General features: G+C 41.3%; 1 protein-coding gene across 1 annotated transcript; it reads right to left on the bottom strand.

Moving 5' to 3' along the window:
• Nucleotides 1-3: 3 nt before the first annotated feature.
• LOC135342023 (5'-3' exoribonuclease 2-like) lies at nucleotides 4-14,861 on the bottom strand. The gene is made up of 24 exons (XM_064538710.1): nucleotides 14,719-14,861; nucleotides 14,290-14,417; nucleotides 13,955-14,128; nucleotides 13,288-13,400; nucleotides 12,993-13,081; nucleotides 12,528-12,759; nucleotides 12,139-12,263; nucleotides 11,860-11,913; nucleotides 11,664-11,801; nucleotides 11,399-11,456; nucleotides 11,091-11,185; nucleotides 10,915-10,959; nucleotides 10,630-10,771; nucleotides 10,490-10,576; nucleotides 10,098-10,155; nucleotides 9,645-9,753; nucleotides 6,738-6,935; nucleotides 6,181-6,337; nucleotides 5,786-5,892; nucleotides 5,489-5,634; nucleotides 3,974-4,171; nucleotides 1,231-1,340; nucleotides 971-1,110; nucleotides 4-150 (listed from the first exon to the last, which is right to left on the bottom strand). The coding sequence occupies exons 1-24, from the start codon at nucleotides 14,791-14,793 to the stop codon at nucleotides 142-144; spliced, it is 2,787 nt and encodes a 928-aa protein (XP_064394780.1). The 5' UTR covers nucleotides 14,794-14,861; the 3' UTR covers nucleotides 4-141.

Below are 14,861 nucleotides of genomic sequence, written 5' to 3'. Positions count from 1 at the left end.
GGACAATTTCCGGTAAACCATTTCCGTGATTGCTTAATTTTTTGTAATTATACAAATTGAAATACTATAGGTACATGTATAAGTTCATCTCTCTAAATAATTGTCACTGAATATTTCACTTTCAATAACTCCTCTCCAAGGTCAACGTCTCTGCAGAATAAACAAGAAGTTAAAACACGAATATAAACAAGGAAACGACATAGCTACTATCATAGTTATTTTCCCCACATTTCCTCAGCCAATTGCAGTGTTAGGCTCAACTGCTTAAGAATACCGTTCGGTTTCCATGAATTTTGTTGGTAAAAATAAAGCCATAATTTTAAAGAGCTATATTTATTCATGAATTTTGCAGTCTTACAATTAGCCCCATAAAAGGAATAGGTCACACACGCATGCACAGTCAAAACTATGGACAAGTAGGCAACAACCTATTGCTATCAGCTGAAATATTTCTGTATGGGAAAACTAAAACAACTTCAGGAGGATTTGGATAGATAAGCAACCAATGCAAACTTAGATAAGCACCATTTCCTACCACTTGAAGGAAGTGGGAATTAGTGAAAACAAACAGTACGTCCCTCTAAGAACAACCATGACAGCAGCTATACTGAAGCCATCAACATTTATCAACACCTGAGGTAATTGCATTCTATTATGGAGACTATTGGCTATCGTCTACAATAAAACATATATCATGCACACTACATGAGAAAATTTGCTTTGGACACAAAAAGTGGCTACGAAACTATGCGGACTCGCGACCCCTCTTGTGATCAGGACACTCATCCAAGTCCCAACTTAATTTAAATAGCTATACCCTGAAGTCAGGGCACCTCAATAAACAGTACACATTTTATAGGTGACCACATTTAAAGGTTCCACTATTCCCTTCAGGATTTAGCAAGGGTACACATATAACAGAACAGAACAATGGTGATTCAGAGATAATCTTTCCTATCAACGGACTTACATCACTATAATACTGGTTACGAGGGGGTGGTCTCCAGCTACGGTCATCATCCCGTGAGCCGTGATAGCTGGGAGGCTGTGGGTTAGGCGGAGGGTAACGCTGATCAGAGTACGAGCTCCACTGGGCACGACTTGGGGCTGCTGTAAATTATGAAACAGTTAACACTCATTGCACATCTATACAACAATGTACACTGAGTACAGAATTAGTAAAGTAATTTGAGTGCTGACTTAAGCTCACAACAGTACAGCTGGTCCCACCTGGTGGCCTGCTGTTATGATGATAACCCCTCTGTCCTGCACCCCTGAACCCAAAGTCAGAGCCCTGAGAGCTGTACATCTCGTATGAGGAGCGATCGTTCAGAGAATGCCTAGCCATGTGTTTGTGTGCATGGGGAAGTGGGATGACGGTAAAGGCTTGTGAGATTAGGAGTGGTGCACGTATATGCATGTAGTAAACAAGCAAAATGTATGGTATGTGTAACTATGTGATGACCACAAATGCAATGACAATGCTGAATGTCAGAGGAGGTCTGACATGCGTGCACAAATCACTACAAGTTCAGTGTATTGATGTCATTGCGGTCACGTGATAATGTCCAGGCTAAATGCACTAAACTTGTAGTGATTCGTGCACACATGTCGGACCTCCTCTGGCTGAATGTGATGGAATACATATATAGTCACATGCATATCTGTGGACCGTATACAGATAACCCTTCATGTACAATCAGGAGTACATTAAAGAGCTTAATGTACTCTTGGTACAATCGAATGCTAAGCAGCAGATAAAACCGTAGAGCAATGTTGTTTACAAACCCAGCATGGCTTCAGGAGGATATCCTGCTGTGAACAAGCACACACAATAGATGACAGGCCTGTAGCACAGAATATAGAAAGTGGTCTTGTTTAGAGAAGATCGAATAAGGGCTAAGGAAATTCCCGGCAAACACATTCCTTTAGAGTGATTAACCTAGCTACTGACATGACACAACAAGGACTCCATGAATGCAAAGAATGCATAAACGGAGATGGGACTAAGCAATAATTATTATTATCTTCTATTCTTTGAACGGTAGAAAGATGCTAGCACACGACAATCTTTATTTGATCACAGTCCGGATAAAGGGAATGTTTGCAATAGGATTAGGCAAACAGATTCAATAGCTACATAAACACAGATAACATACCAACTTGAACCGTTATGGGTTTGAGCTTACTAAACATACTCCGTGAAGTGTTGCAGACAAAATTTAAATTGAATCAGCTATTTTGGGTTGTGTTTATGCCTATAATAACAAACACATTGGAAGATTGGAGGAAACAACACACAACACGGATACCAAACACTACTTCTCATGTTGACTATCAGCTTTATCAGTTGGGTCACACACTAAATAAACCGAAGACCAGACGTCACCACTGAGGTCATGTATAAGACAACCAAATGGTCAGAATACTATGGGGTATTGTTATATCTGCGTTAAAATTAGCACGACAATTTCAACATTCAACATGAGTATCTCAATTTCCAATATTTAATATTTATGTGTTCAAATAATTATGTGTTCAATCAATATCAAGAGTACTCTTATCTACTCTTGTCAATATTCAGTATGCATAATTATTACGTACGTATATTAACATTCAATATGCGTACCAATATCCAATGTGTGCATGGACATAATCAATATTACTGCTATGTGAATGTCACTTGCAGAAGGTTATGTCAATTATGTACAAGCTAGTGCATTGGACGTGTTGACGAGTACAATTTTATGGGAAGTATAGCAAGTCAAACATTAAACTCATTGTTATAGCCGTATACAGTGAACGTTGACTGATCACTAATGGCTATGCATGGTAGGAATTAGCATAACTTTTTACAGAAATTTTATTAGGGTTTTCTTCAGCAGTATTAATCAGAGGAGGACAATGCATTACACCTGTACATGCAGGTACAGGTACGTACATAATTATATATAAAGGTGGTGCTGTAGCCAAAACACATTAATTTTGTGCTATATATAATACGTACCTATCATAGCAATTAACTAATTTAATAGCGACCTATGCATTGTTAGGTTAATTTGTTGAACATTTGTTCCCTAGCTGTCGTGGTACCACACCCTGGATGGTTAACTATGTCAATTGCTAAGCTTACGTTGTGGTGTAGTTCAAAGAAGTTCTGAAGCTTTAGAAACGTTTTAACAACTAAGCACCCTCCTATCAATATGTATCAATATCTATGCTGCCACATTTGCTGCATAATGGGGGATTTCGACAGGGACACAAAAGTTTTGCTAGTGACACGTTATTTAGACCTTTGACGTGCCATATTATTGTCGTTGTGCTGATGCTGATCAACATTGACTGCATGTGCTACAGTTATGCAGCATATCTGTAGGCATATCGACATACTCACACATTGCATAATAATTATTGCTAGTATTAGCGTAACGTCCCGTGCATAAAATAGAACACAATTATCTATCTGATGACAACTGGAACATGACCCACAACATGTTCCTTCAAGCTCTCAGCTACTGTCTACTAAAACTCAAGTTAATGGAGTTTGGCTGTCTGGTCACAATAATTAATGCCGCTGTCAAAACATGAGCTGTTTTGGCAGATGTAGAAAATGGACCACACCCACACACAGGGGAATATTTAAGTGCGCCACTTAATGAAGATGGGTATCCTAGAAACTCTAGTTGGTTGTTATGATTAAGGTTTACCTTACAAGGCTTTTCATTCACAGAAACCCCATAGGGAAAGGGGACTCTATTCAACACAGGATAACTTAATGCACCTTCACACCTCATAAAAACTGTACGAGTACATGCACACACACACATTACACACTGACAAGTACCCTGTACGAGTACATGCACACACACACATTACACACTGACAAGTACCCGATCATCAAGCAAGCGTGCCATGGTATGCACACAATTATCACTAACACCAACAACACCATCATCCTCATGAATACACTCACCGAACCATCCTCTGGGCGGGGTCTGGGGCGGAGTAGCTTCTCTGGTGAGCCGTGGACCCTCCTCTGAACCCAGTGGATGGTTGGTACCTCCCACTGTAGTTACTAGGCCGCAACACTTTGTCTGGTAGCTCCGCCCCAGGGAGCATCTTGGCTTCAAATATGTGCTCAGGAGGATAGTGAGGATCTTGGAACTTTGAGCTGTATAGGAGGTGGTACATGTAATTGGACGCACTATACAAGCTCTGTACACATTATACGGTGTAACTGCCACATAAGCAGTTGCTCCTTTTAACTAGCCTCTACACAGGCTCTCCTTTTTCTCACAATCATTCAATAAGAAAATACTGTATTAATTGTTCAATGACGGTATGAATAAAGAAAGAAATAGACGTAGAGTTAGGAAAAAGGAGAGCCTGTATCGGGAAGTCACGTGAGGGTAGAAGGGTGGTAGAAGGGTGAAAATGAGCGTGGGCATGCAGTGCTAGAGATGCTGGACTGCCCACGTAGAGATCTATATCTATGACTATAGATAGTAGAGGTGATCTATGATAAAACTTTGCCTGCAGTAAGCTGGACATGGACTTGGAACTGGAAGTTTGCAAGCACTAGCTAAGCTAGATCTACTAGACTAACTAGTCTAGATTGTGTGTTTAGACTATCACCACCCATCTTTCTTGTGTCTTTCTAAATGCTAGATCTAGCTTAGTCATCATATCATCTAGCAGGTAGCCACCAGAGCTGGCCACGCTGGTTCCCTGATCTGACTTGCAGCACAGCTTGTCTCAGTATACATGTACAGTACAGTACAGTCTTATTAACTCTGAATGCGTAGGAGAATACCTTACATCACGATTGTGGGCTACATATCGCCCATGTTCATAAAAATCCTTGTGTATCACGCGATTTCCCAAACCAGGCCTTACTTTTTCTTAACAGTACGCCCATTCTCTCTTTGCTGCCTCACTTTGTCTATTCTCTTTTGCTACTCTATTTATGATTTATGGATGAACAATAACAGCAAGAAAAAGTAAGGCCTGGGAACGAGGCTACCTTTTCTTTTAAGCGAGAGAAAAGTGATTAGGTAAGGATCACCTAACTAAGAAATTCAAAATGTGTAAGGGTTGGTAAAGATCCTTAATACAAGAGTAGGTATGGATAGCTCTATTCAGAAGTGAATAATAATGTCCCTTAGACTTGACATGATACACGGCATGCTAAGGAATAAGTACTCCTTACATAATACATGACATTGTACATGATTGGCCTACGATACTGTATACCTAACTCAACACAATACTGAGTTTCAAAGGGATGCATGACCATTCTACAAAGGTTGAATTCTATTTTGATAGCTACCGTAAGCGTAGTTTCAAAACAGCTCTATAAAACTGCCACATCGATCATTGGTCATGCAATGTTTGAACATTACATGTACATGTACGATCCAACTTTGAGCTTGATTTGAACGCAGAATATATATTTATGTACCTATTTTGTACTTTGTACAATATTTACCTCATGACAAAAGTCTTGCTGATATCAGGTCTTGTAGGGACAGGGGACTGAACCTTACCACTGAGGGAAAGTATCGTCTTCATTGAGGCGTCCAATGAAACTCTACCACGCATCCCATGAGCATTTTCAGAACTCCATTCTACTTCCTGTATGAAAACAAATCATCAAGCTGCATTCATGATTTTAAATAAGGTGAGAAAACATACACACAAAATGTACTAGCACTTTTTGTAACATAATTTATTAGTAAGTGCCAGGCTAATGCACAAAGACAGCCACCCCCCCCCACCCACACACCTCAGGTAGTTCTTCTGGCCCTGCTTCATAAAGGGTCTTGAAGAACGGGTAGAGTTTGTTGCAGCGATGTACAAAGATCTTGTTACAGCCCCGGCTATTCCTGAGCACTGCACAGGAACAAGTTGTAAGTGCATGTACCTGTGGCTACATATACAGGACTGAGCCTTCCCAAGAGTTTATTAGCTAGCCAAATATTATGACCCTGCAAAAATTGGCCTGGGGACTATAGGAGGCTAAAGTTGGTTTTATTTGCCATATAGAGTTATTTGCAGTATAGAGATATGTACGTGCTATTACTTCATGTACGGAGATACACCAAAATTAGTGGCCGTCACATGGCTTCTGATATTAATGTAAGCATAATTATAACCACAATGATTAATTGATAAACTCACTTTCATCGTCAGTGAGATTGGGGTAGACCTCGTGCAGACATTTGAGGAGTCGCTTCTCATCCACAAACGGCAGCAAGGCCACCCCCTGCCACGCATATTTCTTCCCGTTTAGGTCTATCCTGAAGTCCACAGGGTAGAAGTCAATGATTGGTGAGTCCTGAAGTGGAGTGAGTGTGCATGTGGAGGGGTAAAGGTGGGTTTATTACATGACTAGCGTGTTGTGTGTATATGGGGGGGAGGGGGCAAAGGTACTTATTTAACTGAGCAATTTTTACTACAGTACCTAGAGGAGTCTCAATATTACACACTGTTCTATACACACACATGGGGTCATGCTGAATGATTTAAAGTATTTTGTATTCATAGTTCTACCACTTGACGTGTAATGGGACCACTACGTCATACTGGACTTCCTATTGCTAGTTCTTTATACATGTATAGCTTTCTTAGCTTTTCATTACTGTATAGCTTTCTTAGCTTTTCATTACTGTATAGTTTGGTACAAAGTTCCACATCCACAGGTAGCACTGAACTTCTGGCACAAAGACAACACTCACCTCAACTGCCATAAACTCCCTCCAAGATGGCGGCAGGAACGTGCCACTGGCTTCAGGAAACACCCCCATAAGCTGCTCCAAGGGACGAAAAGGTTGAGTGTCGCGGTTAAAGTCATTTCTTATGTGAGAGATTTGTTTGAAGTCTGATGCAAACGGAGCGTAGTGATACGGATAGAACCATTTCCAAGACGGACAACCCTGTATGTATGCGGGGGGAGGTACATTGGTGCACACATGGAGTATGAAGACATATCTGTAGACAGTAAATTTCTTTGCATACATGACGCAGTATAATTATTATATCAACTCTCGAATCCTAAAGAGCAAAATTGCACATGCATGAGATTGACTGTGTTGTACCATGGATATCAAGGGTGTATTGGATTAGTACTACCGAGGGCAGTTCTATGTATTCCCCAAGGGCGCAGAATCACCATTATTACAATTCAAGGCTTCATTTAGGGGAGCGGGGCGCGGGGGGTGCTCGCCCTCACTGGCTACAGTTCTTCCCCCTTGGAAATAGAACATTGTTGTATTGAAAAACAAAAGTAGGCACACTGTGTCACGGCTTATGGCTTATATCTCAACTCTTTCCTTTGTTGTATATGTACAGATACATGTACATGCATATGCTGCATGATTCAAATCAAAGTGTCAGTCTATCAACCAACCAGTGCATGCATGTCAGTGGGCATGCAGCAACAGTGAACACAATCTCACAATTCAACGTACATAAATGAAGCTGTATAATACTAGACAAATGCATGGTCTTGAGATCCCTTTCAGCTCAATAAGAGTAAATGATAAATAGGAGTAAACGACAACTACCGTACTGAAAATAGCAAGAATGTTTATAACGAATCACACGATTGCATGCACCAGTATTTAGTATGAGGACCAACATAGATCAACCCACAATCAATCAAAAGCACAAGAAAATGGAATCTCTTAACTACAGTCATTACAATGGCAGTGCCAATCAAGAGTTTCCATACTGGAAACCACTCATAACTATTGAGATTATCATCCACTATGCAGTACTACTCCCATTGACTATATTCTGGAATCTCACTGTATTCAAAGCTTTGATCAGGAGCAAACTCGGCAACAAACCTCTAGCAGTGCTCTTCTATTCCTTGCTATTGGTGCTTTGCATGGATAAGATTGGTCAAGCTATTATAACGGCAACCAATTCCCCAGACATGCTCAGATTTTGCATATGTAATGTTTTAACTTATAGTTCTTTCTATTCTTTCAATGGATTCTCCACTTATTTTTCTGTAATCCTAATCACTTGCCAGAGCTTGCTCCAGCTACAAGTTATCAGAGGAAAGGAGCAATGGAACAGCTACAGAAGGGTCATCTTTTGCATTGGAGTAAGCTGTCTAAGTGGAATGTTCTGGTATGTAGTGATATTTCTTCAGCCTATCTTTCTCCCAGGAACAACAAATCCTTGTCAGCCCTTATGCATACAGAATAGTACGTCAATACTGACAGTCGAGATCATAATCATAGGGATCTATGCTGTGTCTACACTGCTTCCCGCTTCTGCTACGATCATAGTAACGTCAGTTTGGTCTACACGCCTATTCAAGAAGATGTCTATACAGAAAAATATCCAAGAGTACCATAGTTTGAACAAAAAACTTTTACTTATGCCCATTTTGATGGTGATTCTTATCGTATGCAATGGATTAATTGGTTTTTTGATGGGCGTAACATTTTCAGAAGTGATAAAGCTAGCTGGAGTGGATTATCTTGGAAACTGGGCCTATTTTGCACGCAGAATGTCATTTGCTTTTATCAGCTGTCTACATGGAGTATCCTATCCGATCACACTGCTCTATTTCAACACTGATCTAAGAAAAAACTGGATGAAACATTTTACTAGAAGGTCCAACAGAGTGAATGGACTAAGAAATCATCACAGTAGTACAACTACTGAATCAGAAGTACAATAAGGACATTATTTGGTACAGAATACCACAAATACACATGTATGTGAGTATTGGTATAATCCTCGAGAATTAAAATGCGGCATTATCAAGTGACAATAATTATTTATGGATGTGAATGTTTTTGACTATCATAGCACACTTACATACAAATAAAGACTCAACTAGAACACTGAAGTGCATGCTAAACCCTCGGCTATTGACATGAATAGTATAAATATCTATAGAAATAAATGCATTATAGTATGTATGAGCAGGGCTGGCTAAACAGTAAGTAAAAGGAGCAAAAAACTAAGAGTTTTAGTGGTGCATGAGACATACACTGTGGACTAGGATTACAACGGGAAGTCAGCAAAGAAGCCTGGAGTCTTAGAGGCTGTGATCAGCAAAGAAGAAACAAACCACTTCTAGCTCTATACTGCCCAATAGCGCGAAATTATCGAGGGGCGTATGTTTTTGTGGGGTCCTACACGAAGATTGTTCTTTAATTATCTACTATAATGTGAAAAATTAAAGGTGTGGCCTGGGAGTGCTTCCGGTAAGCAGTCAACGAAATGCTTTTACCATGAACAAATTTCGCCCTATACAGTATAACAGTTTGAACATGGCTAAAAAGCTACAAACGCTCTAATGAATTGCCAATGCTAATGAATGTTGCAAGCTGCCCTGTGCTAATTGCTAATGCTCGACATGCTTTGCTTTACTAAAAAAGTGTTATAAAAAAGGTAGTCCCGTCCAAATACTGCCTGGCTACGTTTCAAACACATGTAATGTAATTGTTCCAACACATAGATCATTGCATTTTACAGTGCAACATTAAGTAAAGACTTTAAGTTGCAAAGCTTCATGAAGTGATTACTACTTAGCCAAGCAGCTTGAAATGTAATTTATTACGCCAAACAATTGACTAGGCTGGATAAAATTATACGGTGCCTGTCAGCATTCTAGTCACCTGATAGTAGTATCCCAGCACCCAGCACAGGCCTCGAGTGTACTGCTCCACCACACCTCCCACAAAGTCACCGTCATCACTTGGCACACCAAACTTCCTCTGGTAATACCTACAGAGAAGAAACTAGTTTGAGCAAATGCTATAAATGTACATAATTATACAGTTGTACACGCATACTGTGAGGCCCTAATTACTGGTGGACACACACACAAATTCCAAAGTTGTAAAATCTCACAGAAAGCACATAATTATACACTATTGATCAAAAAAAGTGCTAGTATACGCGAGCGTATAATCATAAATGATACCAGTACACACAAAGTACTAGGGAAGCTACACGTACATGTACAAAGTTCACACCGTGCTACAATCACAAGAAAACTCAGATACGTACAATGCATCACACAACTACAACTAAAAGGAGAAGACACGACAAAGACAGCTAATTTGAACCTTTCTTTCCATCCGTCCTCCCACAGTTTCACCTCATCCTCTGGTTCACTATCCTCAGCTGGAGGGGGGGGTGTTAGAGTTCGGATGAATTATTGTCAATACTTATTCAATGCAACTACACTTGTAATGGGTCTAAATGGCTTCCACCGCAGACTTCAGGGAAAAGAAATAAGGAATGAAATGTAACTACTGTATCTACATGTAAGTGCGAGGACCAGTAGAAGCAGTAATACCTCCACTTTATCAGTCACTGACATTGATGGATACAACGTGATTCAAAACTTAGGGATGGACATTTCTAAGCGTGTGGTAGTGGGAGGAGGAGAAAGATGTCCTTAGTTACAACTCGGCTATAGGGTACACATAACACTGGAACCTACACTGTTACACACCTATCCGTTCGGAGGATCTCTTTTGTCCAAGACCTGACCCCTCTCCACCACTGGGAGCTGTCGCTGACCTTTGAACTACGGACTGATCTGAAATTAAAAGGTACATAATAGTCCAAATTGGATAGTGTATGGCATCTCACCATTCGAAGGCTCAGCGCTGCCTTTCAGCTGCTGCTTGAGGTTAGCGGCAGCACTTTGATTGGCCGATAGACTTGCCGTTTGTCTCATCTGATATGCTTCTTGGCGAGCATTCTGTACTGGAGCAGTCTCTGAGCCTATTGCCTATTTGAGAGAGAGAGGGGGATTATGTACATTGCAGGTTAAGAGAGATAGTGTTAGTATAATTATAGCCTCTATACATGCACAACGTACTATGTACCCACTTTTATTTTTATTGTGTGCTAGTGATTCAAGAGGTTGCTTACCACTGGAGCGAACTGTCCTCGAGGAGTCCACTTCGGTGAGTCATTCTGGACAAACAGTAGTATCGGCAGTTAATGGTGACGAAGCTAAGCTCTTCTTGTCATACAATGTAGCTACTACATCATGTATCAAGTGAAGGCACCAACAAGTATTATGAGGTGCACACCATCTCTCTCACCACTCTCCTCCTCTTGTTGTCTCTCTGTCTGCGTCTGTAGCTGACGTCATTTTGTCGTCTCCTCTGGAAGATCTCATCTTCCACTAGACCAAGCTCTGGAGAAATAATAATGCATTGTACATGTATACATGTATGCAGCATGAATGTACATGTACATGCATGTATTATGTTAAGAGGAGTGCCACGGTCTCTCTTGACCAAGGTAAAGCATACACAGATTCAGAAAATACTGGAGCCAATAGGGAACTTTCCTCGCCCACTACAACAAAGATATACATGTACATTTGCCAGCATTCTACTACTCTCGCCTTTGAGGATGAGCTGCACTCTGGCCAAATTGACTTTTCCGTTGTGAGTGAGGTACCCCTGAACAAAACAAGCAGCAGCACCACAGTGCACTAGTTAATATTATGCGTACATCACACATAGAGAACCCCTGGGACTTCCCCACACTGTCAATAAGGTGGATTGGCCCCACGCGCATTTACTAGACAGTGTCTGAAATAGGCATGATCTACTTTCACTTGGTATGAGGGTTGTTACTTTCAATTCATGCACAAGCTACTAACTCACATGTGTTTGAGGGACCACGTTCTTGTACAGTCTAATGAGGCGGTCAATGGCGCCCTCCCTGATCTCCAGAGAGGGGAGGTGTGGTAGGAAATCATTACCCACAAAGAAGCACATGAACACCCAGTCATCAATGGCTCTCTGTATGGACAGGGAGGTTATAGACACATGAATACATGTAGGCCAACATGATACTCACCTCCAGATCAAAGGGGAAGGGCAGCCCACTGATGGTCAGTTCTCTCTCTAGGTACTGCATACGAACAAATCTATCATACATGTACGTACATGTGAAGTGAACAGACAAGACCAGAGCAAGTGAAATTCTGAAGGTCGATCAGCACACAATTGCACTCCAGTACCATTCACAAATGTGACTGGCTAAAGTACATGTACTTGTGCGAAAATACTTGTGAGGGTGTAAAGATTGGAGTGTGAGTCGGGGCTACTTACAGTACATGCACAAACTACTACTTACCTCTCTGAGTACGCAGAGCCTGAGGAAGATAAACTCCTTCTGGGGAGAGACTGTTGAGCTGGCAAACTGATCAAACTCTCCCTCTTTCTCCTTCGCCAGACCAGTGCACTCCTTCAAATCATGACCTGCACAAGCATTCAGCAGTGATTCGGTGGAGTGTTTAGGATTTTGAAGTTTTTCTAGCTGTTGTATAGCAATAGCCATTACTCCGATAGCATTAAAATACTGAAGTCACAGTATTTATGCTATAGTAATAATACGTATCAAAGTTAGGTTTACCGACGGCTCTTTACATTGTTGTTTACAGGCTATATACATGACTTGAGCAGGGAAGCATTAATTGCTATGTACAACCTTCCCTAGCTTTATAGTGTAAACAAGTAACCTACCTATTTGTCCACACAGTTCACAAGGTCTTGGCTGGTTTGGCTTGAACTCCTCCCGGAGAATGGTGAAGTTTGGCTCATGAGTGGCTAGTCCCAGCATGATCAGGTCTGCGTCCGCCCCGTAGAGACAGTGATGCGTGTTGGGGTCATGGTCAGGATTGCTTCTCTGTCCACGGATGTAATCCATGATCTTGTGTTCACCCTCACCAGGTACGTTGGCATCGGACAGCAACACCTGGAGTGGATTGTACATCATTGAGATTAGCCATCAACGTTCAACAGCCATAGCCAATACAATAATGGCCATCGTAGCTAGAGTCTGCTTCTTAGCATTCTAGAAGCCTGAAAGGTCATTCTCTTGTACAATCCGCCAGCAATGGCTAAGAACGTACGTATAACACAAGCACCACTTTTAGAGAGACTACTGAGACTACAGGCACAGTCATATGCACTGCATATGCTTCTCACTTTGATTCCCTGCCACGCTGGATTGTTGTTCATTCTCTCATGGATGTAGAACTCTAGACAAGTAGCCAGCCTTGCCATGAAGGGAGTGCCTACAAGAAGGGAAAGGTGCTGTGGGAGTACAGATCAAGTGCTATAACACTAACATAATTATTATTATGTGTACAGTTACAGAAAACTCGATGTCAGACAATTCTAGTACCCATTATATTTTTCTCAAATGTTCACTCACAGATGAAAAGACCTAGCTACATTTTGTAGCTCACATAGATAATCGTGATAGCTGAGCCAATCTGACCTGGTGTGATGCAGTTGCTGTCAAAGTGAGCCTCCTTTGCTTTCTTAGGAGGCAGGTCAGCACCTTTGGCCTGTAGCTCCTCCCTTATTCGCTCAATGTCCTCTTGCTTCTCCCTGCAAGGACACGATGCAATACCGTATATCAGGTTTCTAATGCAATCATTTGAGAATGACACTGTACAGGCCCTTTTGTATTTTATGCGAAATTGCGTGCGCATGCTCACTCTTTGCGTGTCTTTCGCTGGCGATCTACCGTATTACTAGAATATTTTAAAACTTTTGCGAATGAGCCAAATCAGCAGAAAATTTGACCCTTTGCGATCTAACTATTGCGTTCTGGCAAGGATCGTATGTATTTACTAGTAATAATTTCGGTTTTGCGGATTTTATTGTTGCGAATTGATCAACCATCGCAAAGTTTGCAAATGTTTGATGCTCGCAAAACATTCTAGTAATACGGTATGCGAAAACTTCAATTTGCAATCGATAGAGATTCGCATTTGAAACCCGAAGTATTGTGAGTACCTAGGACTTTTTTAGGTGCTAGGACTTTTTAAAAGACTAATGTGATTACCAAGTGCTTGTACAGTAACAAGCCCAATCGGTAAGATGTACATGCATGTATACAGTAACAAGCCGAGCCATGGCTGACCCCTCCCTCCACTCACTCAGACTCCTTGGCAGCCCTGAACCTCCTGGATCGTTGCTGATTCATCTTGGCTCGAGGAGCTGTTCCATCAATGGCCATGTAGAGGAGACGTCGGGGACGTATTATGGCGAAGATACGGTCAATGTACTCAAAGATGGCCTCCATCATCTCGTCTTCATCCTTGGGGGCGGCTCTGGGTGTGTGGGTGGGAGCATCACATAATTATAAGCTCTACATAATCTATGATACAGAAGCACATAATTGATACTACACAAGCTGATTTGTAGAGATCTATTTTATAGCAATAAAATAATTATGATGATAATTTCCCATCAACACTCAAGTATGTCTCACTTGTCCTCGGGGTGACAGCACGGGTGGATAATGCCGTTCATGTCCAAGTACAGGTTGTCAAACTCCACTTCATTAGGGTTGGGTTGGGTGGCATCCACGGGAACATCGTACCCATCCATCTTCTTGGACTGCAGAACAACAGGTTTCTGAGACAGCTGTTTCATTCTGATACTTACATGCACTATAGTTATACGATATGCATGTACCATAAGACTCCGACTAGGCACAACAGACAAAACCAAACTTGAAAGCAAGGGTTCAGATGCAATTTTACGTCTTTTCTTACAGTATACACTACAGATCTATACAGTGGAGCCTTCTAAATAATACACTGTCAAAATATATAACGAGACGAAGGAGAGTGTTTCAGACCCCTAAGTTGACGCAGTCAGTACAAACATCTAAAAGTGTAGATCTATTTTATCCTACTTTCTCTTCCTTGCATTGGACCACAATGGATGGATATTTCTTGGACAGCCAACGGAAAAACGCTGGGACTCCCATGCTGGTTCAGTACTCTACTTAGGTAGACTACAGGTAGAGTCTACGTGCACACACAAAACAGAACAGCT

This window comes from Halichondria panicea, chromosome 9 (genome assembly GCF_963675165.1).
Source record: "Halichondria panicea chromosome 9, odHalPani1.1, whole genome shotgun sequence".
NCBI lineage: Eukaryota > Metazoa > Porifera > Demospongiae > Suberitida > Halichondriidae > Halichondria > Halichondria panicea.
The sequence above is the reverse complement of the archived record's forward strand: the minus strand, read 5'-3'. Positions and strand labels throughout refer to the sequence as shown.

Coding starts and splice junctions, on each gene's coding strand:
- LOC135342023 (XM_064538710.1), bottom strand. CDS start 14,793: ATGGGAGTCCCAGCGTTTTTCCGTTGGCTGTCCAAGAAATATCCATCC. Junction 11,914..12,138: donor GGCTCTGCGTACTCAGAGAG/GTAAGTAGTAGT, acceptor GTTCGTATGCAG/TACCTAGAGAGAGAACTGAC. Junction 11,186..11,398: donor AGTGCAGCTCATCCTCAAAG/GCGAGAGTAGTA, acceptor TTATTTCTCCAG/AGCTTGGTCTAGTGGAAGAT.